Below are 22,079 nucleotides of genomic sequence, written 5' to 3'. Positions count from 1 at the left end.
GATCCTCAAGGATCCGTTATGTAACTTTTTTTAATAACGTGGATTTATGAAGTATATGACTTTGTTTCTTTAGCCTTCAATATGTTATGTTTTATATAAAACTGATTACTTCTATAAATTTTCATCTATATTTTAATATCATATATTTTCATAAACCAATATATATAGATGTAGGTAAAAATTTTTAATACGTTTCATTTTAAACTTATATTAAGATTTATAAATATATATAAAAAACAAATTATAAAAAAAATATGGAATTTCATATAGTAAAGGCTATAAAAAGTTCTACTTTGAATATAAAAATAAATATAATAAATAGTCATATTATTATAATAGTTTATATTTAGGACGTCTGACCTCATGTCAACTTATGCCAACTCATGCTAACTCAGATCTTTCTTATCTCTTTTTCTTCTTTTGTTAATCTCTCTTATTACTAGCTCACAATATGCATATTTGCTTGTCCAGAAACTCGATGATTTTATCTTTTTCTTTCTTCTCTCCTCCATTTATACGTTACATACTTACATAGACAATAAAATATTAGGATTTAAAGAGTTTTTTATTTTTATTTATTTTTACAGCACAAGAAGGTGCATTTGCAAAGGATAAGTTTAAATCCTAACTTTGATGTAAAAGTAAATCAGTAATAAATGTATATATGCTTTATAATCATATTATATCTTAGAATAAACCTTTTTTTGGTTTCTAAAGTTGAATTCATATTAAAATTATTTATTGAATTGCTTGTTATTCAATTAAATGATTTATTATGAAAACCGCGTATATATTTTTATTAACTGATGAAATTCTTATAGCTAAAGCTATATATTAATATAATTGCGCAATACATGAATGTAATATTATTACGTAATATTATATTAATTATGCAACATATGAGTATAATTTTATAATATGACATATAGTTACGCAACACACATATATATAGAGTGTATTGATCAAATACAAATAATTTTAATCATGAGAAATGTAATAACCAGAGTAATCATGTTAACACAAGTGTAATAATTATTATTAATACTTTTGAACTATATATAGCAATTACTATTATAATATTTTATTTTTATAACATAATTACTCTAATTCAAAAATATAATTACACTGGTTATTTGTATGTTTAGCAAATTAATTTTATTTATATAGAATCCCACCCTTATATAAATATGCTCAAATTCACAATATATTTGTAAAATAAATAATAAACTAAATAAAAACTATTTAACTTCTAAAAGAAAAGATAAAACCAGATAAAAAGCAAATACTGATTGTGTCGATTTTCCTATCTCTTTTCTCCAATCCATGACTAATTAATCCATTACTAATTTAAACAAACTAAAGGTTCACATTCCTCAAATAACTCGTATAAAAAAACTTTTTTTATCCAACTCAGTATTACAAGGTTAGAAACCCGTGTATCACTCGTGTTTAATAAAGTATAAAAAAAATAAAATAAAAAATCTCAGCATTCCCATGGTTTTGAAAATTGGGCTTGGAAGCCCATTAATAACAACAACAACAACAATAATAATAATAATAATAATAATAATAATAATAATAATAATAATAACTTCCACCCCACCGCTACTTGAGTTCGTCACCTTCTTCTCTAAATTCATTCATCTCAAAATGAAAAATTATTATTAACCAAAATTCACTCTCACCGCTTGTTTTCATTTCAAACATTATTATTAATAATATCATTTAACCCCTCAATTTCACTTCACTTCACTTCACTTCTAGGGTTTCTTTCATCATCAACAGCAATGGCGATAAGAGGTGCTGGTGTTCAATGGTTAGTTACTACTCAATTACCCATCTCAATTTAATTTTGCGATCGGATTTGTTTGATTTTATTAAGTTGAAATTGATTGATTAATTGTGCAGGTACGACGGATTCTTTCTGTCAATGCTGGCGTTCAGCATGTATCCTTTGAAATGGGTTTATTAATTTGTGTAATTGTTTTGGTTTTTATTGGTTTTCTTGACGATCGGATAGGCTCATGCTCATGTTCAGTTGGCGGCAGTATGATCGATGCAAAATGCCCTTTAATATGTGGATTGCGGTTTGTCAACTTACTTCTAAATCTTGTTTGTTTTTAGATGCTAATATTAACTTGAAAATTTTGTTAATTTCAATCTGAATTTGGGTTTTTGTTTAATTTGAAAATCTTGTTAATTTTAATCTGAATTTGGGTGTTTTTTTTTTATTAATTTGAAAATCTTGTTAATTTTAATCCGAATTTGGGTGTTTTTTAATTATTAAATTGAAAATCTTTTTAATTTTAATCTGAATTTGGGTGTTTTTTTAATTATTAAATTGAAAATCTTTTTAATTTTAATCTGAATTTGGGTGTTTTTTTAATTAATTTGAAAATCTTGTAAATTTTAATCTGAATTTGGGCGTTTTTTTTTACTAATTTGAAAATCTTGTTAATTTTGATCTGAATTTGTGTTAATTATTTGGATGTTAATTTGTTTTTTTTATTATTAATTTGAAATTCTTGTTTTAATTTCAATTTCAATTTCAATTTGTGTTTTTTATTTATTAATTTGAAAATCTTGTTAATTTGAATCTGAATTGGTGTTAATTATTTGGATGTTATTTTTTTTTTTATTATTTTGAAAATCTTTTTAATTTCAATCTGAATTTAAGTCAATTATTTCGATGTGAATTTGTGTTTTTTATTATTCTGAAAATCTTGTTAATTTCAATCTGAATTTTGTGTTAATTATTTGGATATTGATTTGTGTTTTTTTTTATTATTTTATGTTGATTTTAAATGTTGTTAATTTCAATCTGAATTTGTGTTAATTATTTGGATGTTAATTTGTGTTTTGTATTATTATTTAAATCAGGTTGATTATGGTTCCGTGTTTGTCTTTCGGCTCTTGATGTTTTTGGATAATTGGGTTGCATCTTCAGTTCGAATGTAAGTCAAATTCTGTTCAAATTTATAATTACCAAAAGTTTAATTTTTGTTTATGTTGTGATCATTTTATGTGTTACATGAGTGAATGATTGATACTTTACTTGTGGAATTGTTTAGGGATTACGGTCGTGAGCTAACTGGCGGTCGTTTATTTGCAAGAATGCTGGTGATATCTATTTTATATGGAGGTTTATATCCCTTTCTTTGGGGATGGAGTGTTCTCGGGGTTATATGGTTTTCGGGTGCAACAAGCTGCGTACGTGCATATTATTCGTTTACTTTAATTAGTCAATCACCAGTTGACCCGTGAACGGTTGTAACGTTTCTATCTGTCATTATTGCAGTTGCCTGATAAAAACCAGAAATGGGGATTTCTTTTATGGCTAGTTTTTAGCTTTTGCGGGCTCATTTGCCTTGCTGGCAATTTCGGGAAGAAGGTATAGCATAATCTTGGTTATAATAATATAAACTTACATATTACATGATTTTAAATGTTATTGTTTTCGGTTTTCCAGTGGTTACTTAGAAGGCAAGCTCATGCTCGACGTACACCACCAGGGACTCGTGTTTCTGAGCCTTTGGTAATAGTTTGCATTATGTTTATTCTGTTATTGTTATCATATGTTGTAACCTAATTATAACTTGTAAATAAGTGTAAAACTGTATTATTATTCAGGTGCTGCTTAATATGATTCGTCAGCCCGATTGGGCGTATGAAGTAGCTGCTCACGAGGCGAGAGTGTTTGAGCAAGAAGTCAATCCGTATAATAATGGAATGAACAATGCAAACTTGGTAACGATTTTGTAAATTTTTTGGATTTGTTATTAGTTTAATTTATTAACGACTTTTTAAATTTTGGCGTGTAGAGGGCGGCAGTACAAACCGCGATTGAAGAGCTTCCGGTTTTTATTTTAAATGGCGTCCCGCCCGACTGCAGTGACTGCCCGATATGTTTGGAGGAGTTTGCTGTCGGTCAAGGGGTAACGTCTTTGTTCTTATTATTTATTTATAGATTATAGATTACGTATGAACCGATGTAATGATTACTAATACTTAATTTGTAGGTTCGCGGGTTACCTTGTGCGCATAGTTTCCATGTGGCGTGTATCGATAAATGGCTAATATTAAATTCCAAATGCCCTCGTTGTCGTTGTATAGTGTTTCCGTTTTTACACCTCAACAACCCGACTACCATCCCGGTTGATCCCGACCTTCCTTCCACTTCAACAACTCACTCCGTGAGATCACAACCATCTCGCTCGAGTTACCTTGCAAGAATGCAAAGTTTTTTCATGCCCGCTCAAGTGGAAGATGCGTCGCCATCCGTTTCAAGTTCGGACCCCAGCTCGATCTCCAGCTCCAGCTCTAGCAACGGTCCAGATGGTGGTGCGGAAATTGTGGAAGTTGTGGAAGTTGGAGGTGAACCGTCGATGCAGTGAGTGTTTCGGGCCAGAAACTGTAAAATGTAGTTTTTGGTTGTGTTTTTAGAGTTTATATATGAGCTGTAGGACTCAGAAAGTGTTATCCTTATTTGGTGGAAGTAGATATGTTTTTGGCTACCTTAATTCATTGGTTCCAAAAACATATCCATACTTTGAAACTTAGAAATGCCATATGACTTCCTATAATGTTGTTTTGTGGATTTAGCTTATGTGTGGTTGTTTTTGTGGAAAGATTGGTCGATTTCGAGTCTGGTTTTATATTCTACCTGTAGCGGGTTAGGTAAAATTAAAATTTAGCTAAAAACTTTATTTTAAAAAACTACTAACGTATCTTTGAAGGTTGGTAATTGATGTTTTTATTAATAGATATACTAGTTAAATAATCCAATTTGACCCGACTCGATTTAGCATGTATTCGACCCACCTATTTGATATCTTGAATGAAGCAACTAGGTTATCATTTTAACCTATTTGCGAGTTTGGTTATATTCCACATGTAATAGGTCAGGTAGGGCAAATGTATTTGATATCTTAAATGACGCAACTAGGTTATCATTATAACCTATTTACGAATTTGGTTATATTCTACATGTACTGGGCGAGGTAGGGCAAATGTATTTGATAGCTTGAATATCGCAACTAGGTTATCATTTTAACTTATTTGCGAGTTTGATTACATTCTACATGTATTGGGTCAGGCACGGCAAATGAAAAATAAATAGTTAAAACGAAAACTGATAAAGTTATTGCCTTTTTGAAAAACTCGATTACATATTTTAGTAATTTGGTACATGAAGTTTTTGTTAGGTGTAGATATATTAGTAACTAATCCAATTTGACATGGCTGGCTTGATTTAGGATGTATTGAAAACTTGTTTTAATATGAGCCATTTCGACACACTTATTTGATATGTTGAATGAAGCGTAACTAGGTGGTAGCTTTAACCTATTTGCGAGTTAGGTCATATTCTATCCATAATGTATTTGATATCTTGAATGAAGCAATTGGGTGGTAATTTTAACCTATTTGTGAGTAAGGTTATAGTTTGTGTTTAGCGGGTCGATTAAGCATGTATCAACCTATTTGATATCTTAGTAAAGCAACCATGTGGTAATTTAATTTGACCTATTAGCGAGTTAGGTTATATTTTGTTTGTAACAGGTGAAGTAACTCGGATAAAAATATTAGCAAACAAATCTCTTTAATCTCTTTAATCTTTATGTTGACATTTTCCTTTTAAAGATTTTCTGATATTTATTTAAAAGTTAATTTTGTTTTATATTTATAGATATTAATAGATAATGTTGCATAAAAATTTGAATACATTGTTGTCATTTTTGAAAAGATAATTAGGTAGTGTTTGGTATAAAGGAACGGATGTTGGAATGAAATGGATCATTATAAGGTAGCGTTTGGTAGAATGGAATGAGAGGCAGAATGGAATGAGCCATTTCAAGGATTGAAAAAAATCATGTTTGGTTATCATATGGTAATAGAATAAACCATTCCATAATGAATGAAATTCCTTCCAAATATAAATTTTCATTCTTTTAAGGAGTATGTGGTTTTTTTTTCATTCCTTCAAGGAATGGAATCAACAACAACAATAATAAAATATTATGATTATTATTATCTTATAATTATTATTACAAATTATTATATTATTGTTATTAGGGCTGAGCAAATCGTGGTTCAGAACCGCTAGAATCGGGGAACCGGAACCGAACCGGTAGATTCGAACCGTATTATTGTATTTCGGGTCCGGTTCCGGTTCTTAAATTTGGCTGAAAACGGTTCCCGGTTCGGTTCCGGTTAGAACCGACAGTTCCAGTCATAGAACCGCTAGAACCGGGTTAGGTTTAAACTTTGAAGATTATATTTAAAATCCTATTTATTTAGTAGGCTTTCATACTTTCATGTACGAGCAACCATCCACGTTTTCACTTTCCCGGTTACATTAAATCCCTTACAATATCATAAACAATATATTCATCTTCCACGACCCTAAATCTGTTTTAAAAAATAATGGTTTTCTGAAATATTTAGAGTTATTCTAATCTATTTTCAATCCCCTTCATTAAAATATAATATGTTGATATGATAATGTTTTATTTTATGGGTTGTCGCTTGTTTCTTGCACCTTCTAATATTTCATATTTAGAATTTTAATTGAAAACCGTTTACACAAGAACTGTTTAACTCGGTTCCGAACCGAACCGGAACCGTTAAAATACGGTTCGGTTCCGGTTCTTATATTTAGCATTTGACGGTTCCGGTTCGGTTCTCGCGGTTCTGAACCGTTGCACAACCCTAATTGTTATTAATTTTATTATAGTATTATTATTTTTATATTATGGTATAACAATTATTATATTAGAGTTATTATCGTATTCTCAATATTATAAAATTATTTGACAAGTCAATGCTTCATAACACGCATGCGTGATTTAACATTTTTACGATTATTTTTATTCGCTTTAATGGTCTCGCTGAAATGCGCAGGTCTTAAAATGAGTTAATACGAGTATTCATATTATTATTATTACTTATTATTATTACTACTGGTGGTGGTAGTAAAGGGATGATGACTCCATTTCTATATGGTAACCAAACATGCTAAAGAAATGGTAATGGGCCATTCCATTCTCACATCCATTCCATTACGTCATACCAAACATACCCTAAAGGATGGAATTAAACATATTTGGTTGTCATGTATCAATGAAATGAATCATTCCAAATGATTGTAAATCCTTTTATTTATTGATTTTTTCATTTCTTGAGATAAAGTGTTTTTTCTTTTTTCTTTTTTCATTCCTTCAATGAATGAAATGAAAAAAAAAGTCATCTACGATGATGATAATAATAATAATAATAACAACAACAACAATAATAATTAATACTATAATTATTATTTTATTATCAATATTATTTTTCTATTACAATATAATTATTATCATTATTATAATTATTATTTTGTTATCAATGCTACTTTTCTATTATAATATAACTATTATTGTTATAATTATTATAATTTTATTTATATGATTATATCATTGTTATGTTATTTTCTCTATTAATTGATGAAAATAGTATGCGTGCATAGTTTGCTATTTAAAAAACATAATATAAAGTGAACATTAAGTTCATTCGAATATGATAACCAAATAATACAATGGGATGGTAATAATTCATTTAATTCCTTTTTCCATTCCATTTCCTTATTCATTCTATTAACTCATACCAAACAGACCCTTAGTATCGTAAAATTCTTAAAACATGTACCACTCTGCAATAAAAATAAAGCATTTTAACTTTTAAGACATCTAGACAATAACTTAGAAATCGATAATGAACTTCAACGATAAAATCGTTTTCTTCATTTATGTCATTCAATGTCCTTTTCTTTTCTATAGCATTTTTATGTCAAGGTTAGTTCTTGTGGATAAAGTCAGCGGTGGATCCAGAAAATTTTCTTGCAGAGCTCGGAAAATTTTAGGGTCAGTTGTCAGTTGCTTATTGCTGTATAAATTTTCTTCGGTCTGGTCCGGTTGTACGGGTCAGGTCAAATCGGTATATAATTTTTTTTTGATCTGCTTTGGTCGTTTAAGTCCGGTAAAATCGGGCTGGGTCATATGAAAAACAGATAATCACACACATATCATATTACCATATAACAAAAAAAAAATACATGATACATCATTAGTTATGCATAATTAAAATACAATATATTTATGGTTGTTTTCTACGATTTTTTATTTTTTGGTATCTAATCATAACATCATTCATTCGATATTCATATATTAAAAAAATATAAAAGCAAAACAAATGCTTATTAAAAGTTAAAAGTTAATTAATCATATACGAAATAAATGGGTAAGTAATTTTGGGCAAAAAAAAATACTGACATTTATTATATATTAGGTTATAAGTACACTAACTTAGAAATAACTAAATGTTTTGTTGACATTATTTTTATTTTCACATTTCCTATTAAATTTTGGTAAAATAATGGGTGTAACATCACAAAAATTTTGGACAATTTTTGACAAATAATAAAGTTAAAGGACAAAAAATATTCATGGCAAAGGTAAAGAGAAAAATAAGACAAAGAATGAAAGTAGCTTATGTTAAGGAATGGAGTAATGAGACTCCATCCCACATCGAAGAAAGAAAGAAAACTTAAGCACTTTATAAGGAGAGAACATTCCATGAAAATGTTCTTATGTGGTCAACCACCCTCCCTAGTCCTAGCGGAGGGTGCGAAGCACTCGACGGGCACCGGCTCGGGTGAAGGGCGTGGGCGCAACGTGGCGCCTTGATGGCGCACTTTGCACTTCACATCGCCGCGAGCCACTTAAGAGTCGCCTTTGTATTTTTGGATGATGATGAGACAAAATCAAGATATGGCAAGTTACCAAAAGATTAGGACTAAAAATGAACAGATTCAAAGTTTTGCATCTTCGCGATACGCGAAGAATCCACGTTTTGCATCCTCGCGATACGCGAAAATGCAGGACACGTGGCGAGACCGTAGCGACACGTGGCAGGCCTAGGTGACACGTGGCAATCCTACGCGGCGACTCAGGGAAGCCAGTGCACTCTCGCGATACGCGAAGATGCAGGAAAATTTCTATAAATAGCGTGCCATGGGGGTGGTCCTCACTCATCCAACACACTCCAAATCACATACTAAACCTCGATAAGCGTGCCACGACCCCGATATGACGATATCCCGACAAGTCTTACCTCGAAATGCGTGCCATAACTCTACCTAGTTACTCTCTCTCGACCTCTCTCCAAGTAGAAGTGCGGTCCAAAGTAGATTATAAGCATTTCGAGTAATTAGCCATTCAAGGTAAGGGTTCTGCCCGATTATTATATTATAAATGGCTTAGACCCTAGTCAGGGATATAGCCTGTACCTTGATTTTATAAAGTGGAAATAAGATTCCATAAAGTCGAAATTATAGATAAAATAATACCTCTTTATTATATATAAAGATTTTATTAAGTATTTCTTATAATAAAAGAAAGTTGAAATATATGTTTCTTCACGAAGAAGAAACAAAGGTTTATAAATGATTAACAAAAGAAAGGACTAGAGGTCCTTGTATTGATAAAATGTCAATGTAAAGGTTATGCAATCGGATTAAAGGTCTGAAGCTAGATCGTTGATCTAGTACTTATAAAATATTATTCTCGTACTATAGGTCCAAGGTAACGAGACAAATTGGTGAGAAACACTAACCAAGAAGAAAGGTGATTACGTCAAACTTTTTATAAAACAAGTCTTGAATGTTTGCATGAGATTAAATCCCTAAAACTTTATAAACAATAGTAATGCTGGCCCTCAGGCTATTGTATACGTTTGTCTAGATCCTTACATATGTGGGTAGACGGTGGGCACACCGCACCACACTTGCTAATGCCTCCGCCACGTTGGGCCGGACCTAAGTAATGTCCGAGAGGGATCTCGTGTATATTAAATAGTTGCTAAGACCTTGATGCTGCGCTATCGCTGAGAGGTTTCAAGTATAACTGGAGGTTTATAATAGTATATTTAACTTGGTTGTTTCCTAAGTCACGATGGGCCGGGTCATAAGATACCCGAGGGAATAACTAAGTAACTTAAATATTTTGTGTCAGCGTGTTCACCAACATGTGTTGCTGACGTATTTTTATAACTGTTTTACAGGTAATGGAGAATAGGTGTTTGGAGAAAAAGGATAGCCGTTAGACGATCTGATGGCTCAATGTATGTTTTATAAATAAAATAATGTGAACATGGTTTTGTAATCCAAACACTTATGATGGGTGTTTTAAAATCCCGTCTTTTAAATATAATAATATTTTATTAAAGTCTTCCTCTTTATAACCCTAAACTCTAATATATTTACAAAAAAGGTACCAACGTTGGGTGTCACGCCCAGGCCCTGAGCTGGGGTGTCACAATGGGCTGTGAAAGAGAATTAATAAAGACCCATTACATTCTTAAATGTTAAATTAGGTCATCTTCCTTCCTTTCTTCTTTAACTGCAACATGAGAATACTTTTTTGTGCCGGCTGTCGGAAAATATGGTTGGTTTACTCTCTCTTTTTTCATCTAAAGTTCTCTATGTTGTTGGTCGTTTTCAAATCCATAAGGGTCGGTGTCAAAATTTCATAGGGGTCAACCAGAATTTTAACACATATATACCACTAAATTTTTTTTTCTCACAGGGGTCGGCCGACCCCCTACCACTAAGGTAGCTACACCATTGGATAAAGTCCAAGTTAAAACGTTACGTCACGTCACGTCAAAGCTCCACCTCTTTAACATCGTGTTCTGGTTTAAAGCCACTTTAAAGCCATGCCTTTTAACATTTGGGCCACATCATGTGTTGAATCTAGGGCTGTGCAACGGTTCAGAACCGCGAGAACCGAACCGAAACCGTTAAATGCTAAATATAAGAACAGGAACCGAAACGTATTTTAACGGTTCCGGTTCGGTTCGGAACTGAGTTAAACAGTTCTTGTGTAAACGATTCTTGCCAGAACCGTTTTTCAATTAAAATTCTAAATATGAAATAATAGAAGGTGCAAGAAACAAGCAACAACCCATAAAATAAAACATTATCATATCAACATATTATATTTTAATGAAGGGGATTGAAAATAGATTAGAATAACTCTAAATATTTCAGAAAACCATTATTTTTTAAAACAGATTTAGGGTCGTGGAAGATGAATATTGTTTATGATATTGTAAGGGATTTAATGTAACCGGGAAAGTGAAAACGTGGATGGTTGTTCGTACATGGAAGTATGAAAGCCTACTAAATAAATAGGATTTTAAATAAAATCTTCAAAGTTTAAACTTAACCCGGTTCTAGCGGTTCTATGACTGGAACCGAACCGGGAACCGTTTTCAGCCAAATTTAAGAACCGGAACCGGACCCGAAATACAATAATACGGTTCGGATCTACCGGTTCAGTTCCGATTCCCCGGTTCTAGCGGTTCTGAACCACGATTTGGCCAGCCCTAGTTGAATCCCCCCTTTCCGCATCGGTAACATGTTAAAGCCGGGCCACATCAGATTTTAAAATGTCTTTTGCAGCGCACAACAACAAGCCTAATAGAAAATTAAAATTATAAAGAAAATAACACAGACATAAGTTTTTAACTTCTTTTTCTCTGTAAAGCATACACAACCATAAATAATAATATTAACAATAATAATAATTAAGAAGAAGAAGAAAAGAAGAAGAAGATACGCAAGAATTCACTGACTTTGGGCCAATTTTTCAAACCCATTAAAACAACAATCTAAGCCCACAATAAATGGAGTGGCCATAAATTTGCAACATTTACAAATAAATTGATCCAAAACATTTGTCTCTATTTTATTAAACGAGATCTTACTTGTTACTATCTTCTAAAATATCTGTTACAAACTCAAAAACCTGTTTGGCAATAGCCATTCAACTTGTTTACGTGAGGGTTAGTCGATGCCTCGATGGAGTTAACTGACGCCTCCAGGTATACTTTGGTTGAACGATCTCTTATTTTTAAACACAGTGACGGGTACTTGGGATCCGGCTTTCGAAATAAAACGAAAGTTAAAAAAATAAGTTGTATCCTTAAAAAATTTATTTGAGGATCTTTACATTTCAGTTTGTCAAATAAACAAAAAAAAAGTTATTCGCCTTGAGTTCAAAAATAATCTTTGATAGGTTGAAATCTTCTTAGATTAAATGTACTAGCTTTTGAACCCGTGTATTACACCGGTTTTGTCAAATGATAAAGATAAATAAGGTTTGTTATTTCATTTGTGATTCTCAAAATACTTGTGAGTTAATTTAATGTAGACTTAATGGAAAAAACAAACAGGGTTAATGAAATGTACTAAAATAGCATGCTTTTGGAAACACAAGGTGTTGATTTGCAAGAAATTTAAAAAGTACTAAAGTTATGTAGTTGGTCAAACCTTAGGTATGAAAATGACACCTAATTCAATGATAAATATAATCAACACTATGTTATAACTCATTTGACAAAATGGTTTTGACCCATGACCCATGAATAGCTAGAATGAATGAGATAAGAGATTAGGAATTAGGTAAAATGTAGGCTTGACACCTAAGCTTTAACATTTTCTTTTATTAGTATTGTAAGATAAGATAAGATAAGATAAGATGTAAGATAAGATATAGGAATTGATGAACTAGCCCATCATGCGATGAGCCCCAAACCAGGAACATGCCCCATCCGCAATAATGCTGCTTAATTCAAGCCGTCAAAAAAAGAGTTCCAGGCCCAATCATCATATCATATGACTAACTGACTAAGGTAGAGGTGTACAAAACTGATTTTTTATATATATTCAAAACCGGTTCGGGTCAAACCGGTTCGGTTTAGAAACCAGTTTAAGCATATAAGTAAGCAAACTGATTCGGACCGGTTCGGGTCAGTTTTAAACCGGTTTTAAACGAGTTATAACCTGTTTAAGGAAAAAACGGTTTTAAACCGGTTTGGTTATGAAATACTCAAACCGCTATACGAACCAACGGTTTGGTTCGGTTTAGGAACTGATTTAGAAACGAACCGGTTCGGTTTGGTTTTCGGTTAACCGGTTTTTTGTACACCTCTAACTCAAGGAACCGGAAACCACTAGTGGTTTGGAGATAAACAGTAAAAACTAGAGCATTTAATGCTTCAATGAGAAGCGCCGGAGTCCTCACAAAGGTCCCTCTCACAAGTCACAACGATCAATGACGTTAAATGCTAAGATCTGGTTCGTTCCATCCTAGCGAGCTTTGAATCGAATCTCTTAGGGAAAGTACCAAGAAAACCAAAACTTACACCGTAAGCAGCCTCATCCATGGTCAGGAGTCAGGACAACTTGGAAGTTTCATGATGAAGGGAAATGCCCGGAGGAACAATTAATTTTTTTTTTTATATATATATATGAGGGAAGGAATGCGAGAGAGCCAGAGAGGAACACATATCATTCAACCATTAAGCGTTACTCTTACATTTACTCATCAACCGTAAGTCTTCAATATTCATTATTACTCAAGATCATTTACTACAAGAGATAAAATAAGAGATTCATCAACGCCACAATGGCTTCAAAGGGTTCAAGACCCATTCGGATCTAGGCTTCTACACGAGTATATAAATTGGTAAGATATAATGAAATGTAATAAATCTTGACAAACAAAGATTTAATGTTATTCCCTTTGAAATTTATTGCCCACACAAAAGAAAATAAAAATATAAATAAAAAAATAGAATGATATGGACAATTACTGTATACTTTAGTAAGCATATTGCACTCTTAATGCATTCAAAATGTATATCAAATGAATTTAAGAGAAAATGAAAATAAATAAGACGAAATGGCAAAAGACGTCCTTTACATTTGACCTGATTTTCATTAGACGTTCTTTAATGAAAGAAATAGCAAAAGGCATAATTCATGTTTCAAATTTGTTTCACGTTACGTCCTTTGTCACTAACTCAGTTAATTTTTTTCGTTAAATATGATCATGTGAAAGGCATACGAGGGTAAATTCGTCTTTCTACTCGTTAAAGGACTATTTGTGTAGATTACTTGAAGTTTGGGCCATGATGAAAATACTAAAAAAAATAAAAATTAATATATATATATATATATATCAATCATACTCTCTCTCTCTCTTACTCTGCAACTACCACGGCAGTTGTGGTTGTTGTGCCACCACCACGACCACCCATCGCCACTACCAGCGGTAGCCACCCACCACCACCTCCTGTCGCCACTACCATTGCCGCCGACCTCCCTCTCTCTATCAGCCGCCGCCGCCACCACCCATTCCCTTCAATCGGAATCCCAACCCAAATTCAGTCCATGCCGGAACCCTAACTCCAAGTTCAGTCCCCCGGTAACCACAATTCTGCAATACTCGATTAAAATTACCGGCCGGTGACTTCTTTGCCTACCACTCCACCGCAAATCTCGTAGATCAAATCAAATGCTGTTGTTAATCCGCGCCTAAAAATCAAATTCCCCCTAAATCAACTTCTACCTGAACCTAACCGCCACCGCCATTGCCAGCAGTCCAATCACGTGAAAATTCCTCCACCACCTGAAACAAGCATAGTGGTGGCCGTTGTGGGTTGGTGGTCAGAGATAAATAGTCGTTTATGGTAAAACAGATCTGAAATCGTAGCCTTCATTTGAGCATTTTTTTGTTGCAGATATGATTTTGGGTGCCAAATCACCTTATAGTCTGAAAGCAAGGTAAAAGAATGAGTTGATTTTGGACTTTAAGGTTTTGATTCAGGGGCACCTTAGGGTTTGATAGGAGATTTGCAGGTTGAAAGCAAGGCAGAAGAAAGGAGAGAGAGAGAGAGTCGTCGAAAAGTCACGGGAAAACAATCCACTTACTTACTTTAATCTCAAAACCCACTTACATTAATTTCAAAAATCCACTTACATAAAACCCAATTACATCTTCACTAATCTCCTACAACCACCACCACTCCACCGCCCACCACCACCACAACCGTCACCCACCGCCACCACCTCGCCGGAAAAGTCTATGGAAATTTCGCCAGAAAATTTCATCAGAAAAGTCGTCGGAAAGTCACTGGAAAACAATCCACGAGAAATTTCGCCGGAAAAATCTCCGAAAAATTCACCGAAAAAAAGTCACCGGAAAACGGTAACCGAAAAAACACAATGGAAACACTATAAAAAACACAATGTAAAAAACACAGTGAAAAAAAAACACAATGAAAAAAAAAAAACAATGATAAAAACACAATAAAAAACACAATTATATGACACAATGTAAAAAACACATTGGAAAAAACACAATGAAAAAAAAAACACAATGAAAAATACTATTGTATAACACAATTTTGTAAAACACAATTTTGGTAAAACACAATTTGTAAAAAACCCATTAATTTTTTTTTCAATTTTTATATGACAATATGGTACTCATATAAAAGATAAAAAGACACTCGTTATTATGGTGAATTTATTTTTCAATAAAAATGTCGTAAAAAAATTATGGAAGTTTAAAATGATGGGGGAATGTGGCATGTGTCTTGCATGTAGAGAGAGAAAGTCAACAAATGTATTATTTCTTTTATACCCTTCCTCTTATGTTCACACTTGATTTTCCCCTAAACTAATCTCAACCCTCCATATTCAAAATCAATGGACAAAATTACTTCCTATCCTTCCTACAAAAACTATACTTCCTATTATAACCTAACCCTCTAGTTATAACCATACATTTAATACGTCTTATAAATGCTGTAAAATCGAATCAATAATCAATCCGACCAAGCTATTATAATTGGATAGGTCAGACCGGTCAATCCGTCCTGATCTATTTAAAAAACCAAACGACATCATAAATCTACCTATACTATTAAATCAAAACAATTTTTTCATATGTCATTCAATTTAACCCTCCACATACATGTCATTCAATTAAAGTATGTTGTCGATGGGAATTGAGCTCACCACCTTGCTTTTAAAATATTTGTGGCTTACCAAGTCAACTAGGATAAATTAATGTTAGTATTCTCTTTTTTTTAATTGGTATAAATTCACAACCTTCTATTTTATTATTTTTAAAATGAAAATACAGATTATTCTTACTAATCTATGTATTTTATAAAATTATTTATATCTTATGAATCCATAAGATATATTAATACGTATATTATTAAATTTAACTTTTTTATTTTACTTTTTAATTATCTGTGTATCACACGAGCTCTATTCTAATTAAATATATATCAAAAAAACATTTTTATGCCAGTCTGACTAAATACATGAAGAAACACTAGGAAACCCTGACAGATTACGGATAATCTTAGGGTTAAGTAGATGTTTCCCACGAGGGTTAGGTCCGGCAAAGATGGTTATTCTTCTGATGACCTGCAAAACAGACACCGTGAGCTCGTCACTGAGAAGGGGGGGGGTACCTCCTTATGACCACCCTCCGGCGTGAGAATCAGACTAGATTGCTCTGAATATAAGTGTATATTAAGAGAAATAGCTAGATCAGATATCAGATAATATCAGATGATATATGAAGATATAAGATGATGATACCATTCCAAGGTGTTGGAGTATTTATAGCCGAAGGTAGGTTTCCAAGCAGGTACAGCCAGCTGTATAGTATTCCTTTTCTACCAAATGTGGGCTACGTACGTGCCATGCTGGTGGTTGGTGGGTAGGCAGCGGCTGATGGTGACATGGCCGGCTGTGTACTATTCCTTTCCCACCAACTGCAGGCTATGTACATGCCACGATGAGGGTTGGTGAGTAGGCAGCGGCTGATAGTGACATTTTGTACTAGAGCGTGCTCCTCCTCGTACTATTGTCGGTGAGCTGTCACCCTGTGATTGGTTCATGGGCTGCTTTGGTCAGATCTTGTCTATTTTGTCCATACCTTGGTAGGTATAGTACAAAAGATCTTCCAGAAGCGTACGGACTGGCTCATTTGGGCGGGAGTATTCCCGCCTTGCTCATTCCTTCTTCAGGTGACATTACTGAATTATTGAGAGTTCGTGCCTTGTGCGTGTAGCCTTACTATTAGTGCGGGTAGCCTTCCCTCATGGCTTGTATCCGCAGCTGCGGGAACAGGCGGGGTACTTCACCACTGGGAGGCTTTTCCTGCGGGAACAGCTGGCGTACTGCGCGTAAGGTCTTCATCTCTCTGAGCATGGTGGGTCCTGCGGAACCAGTTGGTCTCTGCGCAGACGTCCCTCTTCAAGGTGAGTCTTGCGGGTCCAACTGGGCTCTGCTGGGACCTACCTCTTCAATACACCATTCATGAAAACTTCAATTCTCAGCCAGACACTTATGTAATCTCCTCTTTCTCATTATACGACTCACATAATACTGTCACCTCTCTCTCATTCATTCATTCATCTTCATCGTCTCTATCTCTCTTGTTTCCTTCATGAATTTGTCTTGACTTATCTTATTCCACCACACCTCTCCTTATTATCACCGGCCCAGTCTGTTTCTCTTTAAATAAATTTTTTTTATTTTTTTTTTGAACAACGAATTTCAAATCTAACTAGATACATGACAACATGATAAATTAATCAATGATGTTTCTATAATCCAGTAAATTTTAACAATAACAACTACCTCGAATATAATTTCCTTTTATAATAATGTCTTTCTTAACATACACCTCCCCCACCACCACCTAATAATAATAAATAATAATCCACCTCAATCATATACCTCTAAAGCATTAATAATAATAATAATAATAACACGTCACCATGGATTTCCTCAAACACCACCACCGCCACCACAGCTCCGCCACCAGCCACCGCTCCATCTCCGACGCCGACTCCCAACTCGACGAGTTCCACTCCCCTCTCCGAGCCGACTCACCTCTCCGCGCCGATGACATCTCCTCCACTTCCACCGCCGTCATCGCCGTCACTCCGCTCAAGTCCCCTCTTTCCAAAACCCTAAACCCTTCTCACACCGTCAATGTCGCGCCGCTGGCAAAATCTCCGGCGCCGGCGAAGGAGGAGGCGGTTTCCGGCGGTGGGGCGGGTAAAGGGTGGAGGAGAAGTGAAGTGATGGTGGAGAGAGTGCAGTTAGGGTTTAGGGTTTGTGAGATGGTGTTGTGTTTGATTGCGTTTTCGGTGATGGTTTCGGATAAGACGAAAGGGTGGAGTGGCGATTCGTTTGATCGCTACAAGGAGTACAGGTATATTCATCCGGTTTCGGTGTTATTTCGCTTTAATCCGTTAAATTTTGATCAAATTCGGTCGATTTAAGTCAATTTTGACCGATTTTTTATCAATTTTAGTCAATTGCTTGTGACCAAGTTGCGTTTTTGATCAAATGCGCCAGGCGCACTCAAGGCGCAAAAGAAGTGAGGGCCCAAGGAAAAATAAAGCACTTAACTTAAATAAAGAAAAATTATAATTTATAAATATATTATGTATATGAAAAATAATAATGTTCTTCAAATTAAATAAACAAAAGCTGTTATATAACATTTAGTATCATCTAGTTAGTATCAAAGTTTTAAAATAGTCAAGATTCAAGTGTAATTCTAGAACGTGAATAACAAAACGCTCATTGTAATTCCTTTGACTTCTCCTAGATGTTAGTGGCAATAGCACTCCTTGCGTATATTTTGATCTCCTAGATGTTAGTGACAATAGCACTCCTTGCGTATCTTTTGATCTGCTTTTATCTTCTCTTGTTCCTGTCGTAGACAATGCTGAAGCGCTCGCCTAGGAACTCGAAGTGCATTTATTGAGCTTTGTTTGAAAAATGGGCCTAGGCACAATAAGCAAGAGCTTTTAATAACTATGCCTAGTTGACTATTTTTGACTTTTAAGATATTGACTTTTGTTATGTTTGACTATGAACATATTTGTTCAATTTCGATCAATTCCTCTAAATTCCGATCAACTTCAATCAATTTCTTGTGACCTAGTTGACTAATTTTGACTTTTGAAACATTTGACTGTGAAGGTACTTGGTGGGAGTAAATGTTATTGCCTTCGCATATGCAACATTTCAAGCCATCGATCACGCATACCTCTTAGTTTATGCCAAGCACATTGTCACATATTCGCTTCGTTGCCACGTTGACTTTTTAATAGATCAGGCAAGTGCAATAACCAGTATGCTTCAAGCTTGAACACACATTATAGAGTTTAATTTGATTCTGATTATTGATTTGTGACAGATACTGGCATACCTGTTGGTCTCATTGTCATCTTCAGCAGCGACTCGGGTCGATGATTGGGTGTTAAATTGGGGGAAAGACGAGTTTACAAAGATGGCTTCTGCATCCGTGGTGATGTCTTTCTTGGCTTTTCTTAGCTTTGCAATTAGCTCTCTTATTTCTGGTTATAATCTTTGTGATCAGAACTCTTTTTGATTCTTTAAGTTTATGCTGGTAATGATATTCAAAGAGGTGAACTGTAAAGATTTTGTACAGAGAAGTAGGTTGGTCTATATCTATTTTATTTAATCATCATTATCATCATCGTACTCAGTATATCCCACCAATGTCTGATGAGGGTAAGATGTAGACAGCCTTACCTCTACCCTGTAGAAATATAGAGGCTGCTTCCGGTGAGACCCCGGCTCGATAGTAGTTTTGCATCAAGCCTTGGACATAAGGCACATAACACTCAACCATCGGCACACCGGCCGATTGGTGCATGTACCCTTATCATTCGGCTATCAACGCCACCACATGATGCCTGATTAACCTTCCGCCAATTTTAACGTTATTTTCACGAGATTAGTAAAATAACGTCAAAATTAGTGCAATTTCACTTTTGCCCATCCGAGGGTTCACACGTATATGCATTATATGCGTGCACTGCAAGCAGGGCGCAATATCTATTTTATTTACTTTAGATAATTTTTTTAGGTACAACATATTCTCAAGACTTTTAAGTAAAACTATATCTTTTATGTTATTAAAAAGTTAACGTGAACAGAATGATGCGTCACGAGTCATGCTATTAGCCATTTGTGTATGGGACATGCATAGGTTTGGAAGAAAATAAGGAGAGTTTTGGCGCGATGAATTGACTAATGAATAAAACCGACGGGGTAACAACAGGGCCGGCTCCGAGAATTTAAATACCTCGGCCGAGCTTAAATGAAAAGGCCCATACGTCCAAAAGAGTAACGAATATAATGCTCTATTTTTTTATTAAACGATGATTGACGTTATGGATAAAATATAGTTTTAGGCTTAATTTATTTAAGATGTTTAAGATCTGTATCAGTTTTATAGATTTTTTTAAATACATATATAGAAGAAATTTGGCACCTGAAAATTGCACGCTTCAGCTGGTTGTCCGTCTCACACTACCCTAGGGTTGGGCCTGCCTTGTATCTTGAAATAATTATAAATTATCTCATTTTAACGCTTGCAAACATATATCAGATTGATTTGAGTTATTTTATAATGCATGTCTTTAGTGAAGCATTTTTACATGACAAAAATGTTATTTTAGCTATAAATTTGTAGAAAATTTATACTTTTCTTTAATAAAATAGTAATGTATACATTCATACATAAATAAGAAATAATAATATAATATAAAATACATGAAACAACATAAATAATGAAAAATCAAATGTATTCATAATTTTTAAAAACTTGTATAATAGTAAGTTAATTTAGAGCTTAATAGTTAGAAAAATATTTACCTACTGTATCAACTTAAAATTTTTTAGAAAAAAAAATAAAAAGAAAAGCTAAAAACGTACAACCAGAGCCTATTAAATAGTATTTAATTAAATTAGAGTTAAATATTAGATAAAAAAAAAGAAAAAGAAAAAATAAAGCTAAAAAGGTACAAAACACTTCCACTTCTTCTCTCTTTCCCCCTTTTTCTGCAACTCCAGACGAGCTACTTTCCTCCTTGTCTTCACCTTTTTGCAAGTCTATGGCCGGAGAGAGAAGAAACAGAGAATGAGAGAGTGGTTCAGACAGGTTAAATTAGGGGCGGGGGTAAAAGATTGTCGAACAATTTCAACAGAAAATCCGGCGGCCGGAATTTAGTGCCCCCGGAAATAATGTGCCCCGGACGGGAGTCCAGCTCGCCCATGCCTAGAGCCGGCCCTGGGTAACAAAATATACGCATTCTATTACCATGCTTGGCTTGCATCGATAATTATGGTTTGGTTATTATGAATAATGGGAAGAGTTATCAGTTTTTAGGGGTGAGCAGAATACCAAATTAACCGAATTAAACGAAAAAACCGTACCAAAAAAACCGAACCGAAGCATTAACCGACGGTTATTTTTTTTGTTTTTTTGAAAAACCGAAATTCGGTTATCCATTTTTAAAAAACCGAACCTAACCGATTTTTGATGAGAAAGATTATGAAGATGATGAGTAATGGACTAAACTTTTAAGATAAATAAATAAGATGATGAATGAAGATCGGGACTAAACTTTTAATGCATTTTGATTTTTAAACTATATTTAGCAACTTTGTATTCGTATAGTTCCACGTAACACATGCATATTTTTTGTTTTTTTGAATTCAATATATATGTGGCATATGATACTCTAACGCGTTCTTATACAAGCTTAAAATATGCATTTTCATATATATATATATTTTTTGCAATGTCAACACATAATTGAAAAAAAAAAACGAACCGAACCGAAACCGGAAAACCGGAAAACCAAAAACCGATCGGTTTTCATATTCAAATAACCGATTACTTCGCTTTCGGTTTGGGTTTCGCCTAATAACCGAACCGACCCGTGCTCAGCCCTATCAGTTTTCCATCTATGTTGTTTAATACGGTTCTAATACATGAATTATGAATATTACTTTTGATGTATTATATTGGGAACTAGTTTGAGACCCGTCTACTATACGGGTAATTCTTGAAAATACAATATTTAATAGATAATCGATATATAAAAAACAATAAACATATTAAACACTATTAATACATAGTCGTTGTACAATAGTCTTTAAAACAACTTTAAAGCAAAAGATTATTATAAATATCAAATATTTGAAGAAAAATAGGAAGTAAATTTTAAATTAACAAATTTTGAAGCATAAATTTTAAGAATGGTAAATACTAGTTTACTATTATAAATTTGTTTAAAATGATGAGGTTTAATGTGGGAGTGACATGTGGCAAAACTTG

General features: G+C 33.8%; 2 protein-coding genes across 2 annotated transcripts; both read left to right on the top strand.

The window, feature by feature from the left end:
* Positions 1 to 1,787: 1,787 nt before the first annotated feature.
* On the top strand, positions 1,788 to 4,427 carry LOC143635668 (E3 ubiquitin-protein ligase SIS3-like). The gene is made up of 10 exons (XM_077103442.1): positions 1,788 to 1,816; positions 1,909 to 1,947; positions 2,021 to 2,087; positions 2,881 to 2,954; positions 3,072 to 3,210; positions 3,299 to 3,391; positions 3,470 to 3,535; positions 3,631 to 3,747; positions 3,822 to 3,935; positions 4,020 to 4,427. The coding sequence occupies exons 1-10, from the start codon at positions 1,788 to 1,790 to the stop codon at positions 4,392 to 4,394; spliced, it is 1,113 nt and encodes a 370-aa protein (XP_076959557.1). The 3' UTR covers positions 4,395 to 4,427.
* Positions 4,428 to 17,674: 13,247 nt separating this feature from the next.
* Positions 17,675 to 19,382, top strand: LOC143635667 (CASP-like protein 4A3). Its single transcript, XM_077103441.1, has 3 exons — positions 17,675 to 18,128; positions 18,908 to 19,043; positions 19,125 to 19,382. Exons 1-3 carry the CDS (start codon positions 17,689 to 17,691, stop codon positions 19,317 to 19,319), a joined length of 771 nt encoding a protein of 256 aa, XP_076959556.1. The 5' UTR covers positions 17,675 to 17,688; the 3' UTR covers positions 19,320 to 19,382.
* Positions 19,383 to 22,079: the final 2,697 nt, after the last annotated feature.

The sequence above is a fragment of the Bidens hawaiensis genome, unplaced genomic scaffold (assembly GCF_021521415.1).
Source record: "Bidens hawaiensis isolate Kalapana, Puna unplaced genomic scaffold, B.hawaiensis_p1.1 tig00007641_1, whole genome shotgun sequence".
Classification (NCBI taxonomy): Eukaryota; Viridiplantae; Streptophyta; class Magnoliopsida; order Asterales; family Asteraceae; genus Bidens; species Bidens hawaiensis.
Note: the sequence above shows the minus strand (reverse complement) of the source record. Positions and strands in the feature narration are given on the sequence as shown.

Bases quoted from the DNA above. Each gene is read 5' to 3' on its own strand.
- LOC143635668 (XM_077103442.1), top strand. From the start codon at position 1,788: ATGGCGATAAGAGGTGCTGGTGTTCAATG. The intron at 1,948-2,020 runs GTATCCTTTGAA...ACGATCGGATAG, and splicing joins TCAATGCTGGCGTTCAGCAT to GCTCATGCTCATGTTCAGTT. The intron at 3,748-3,821 runs GTAACGATTTTG...TTTGGCGTGTAG, and splicing joins GAATGAACAATGCAAACTTG to AGGGCGGCAGTACAAACCGC.
- LOC143635667 (XM_077103441.1), top strand. From the start codon at position 17,689: ATGGATTTCCTCAAACACCACCACCGCCACCACAGCTCCGCCACCAGC. The intron at 18,129-18,907 runs GTATATTCATCC...TTGACTGTGAAG, and splicing joins GATCGCTACAAGGAGTACAG to GTACTTGGTGGGAGTAAATG. The intron at 19,044-19,124 runs GCAAGTGCAATA...GATTTGTGACAG, and splicing joins TTGACTTTTTAATAGATCAG to ATACTGGCATACCTGTTGGT.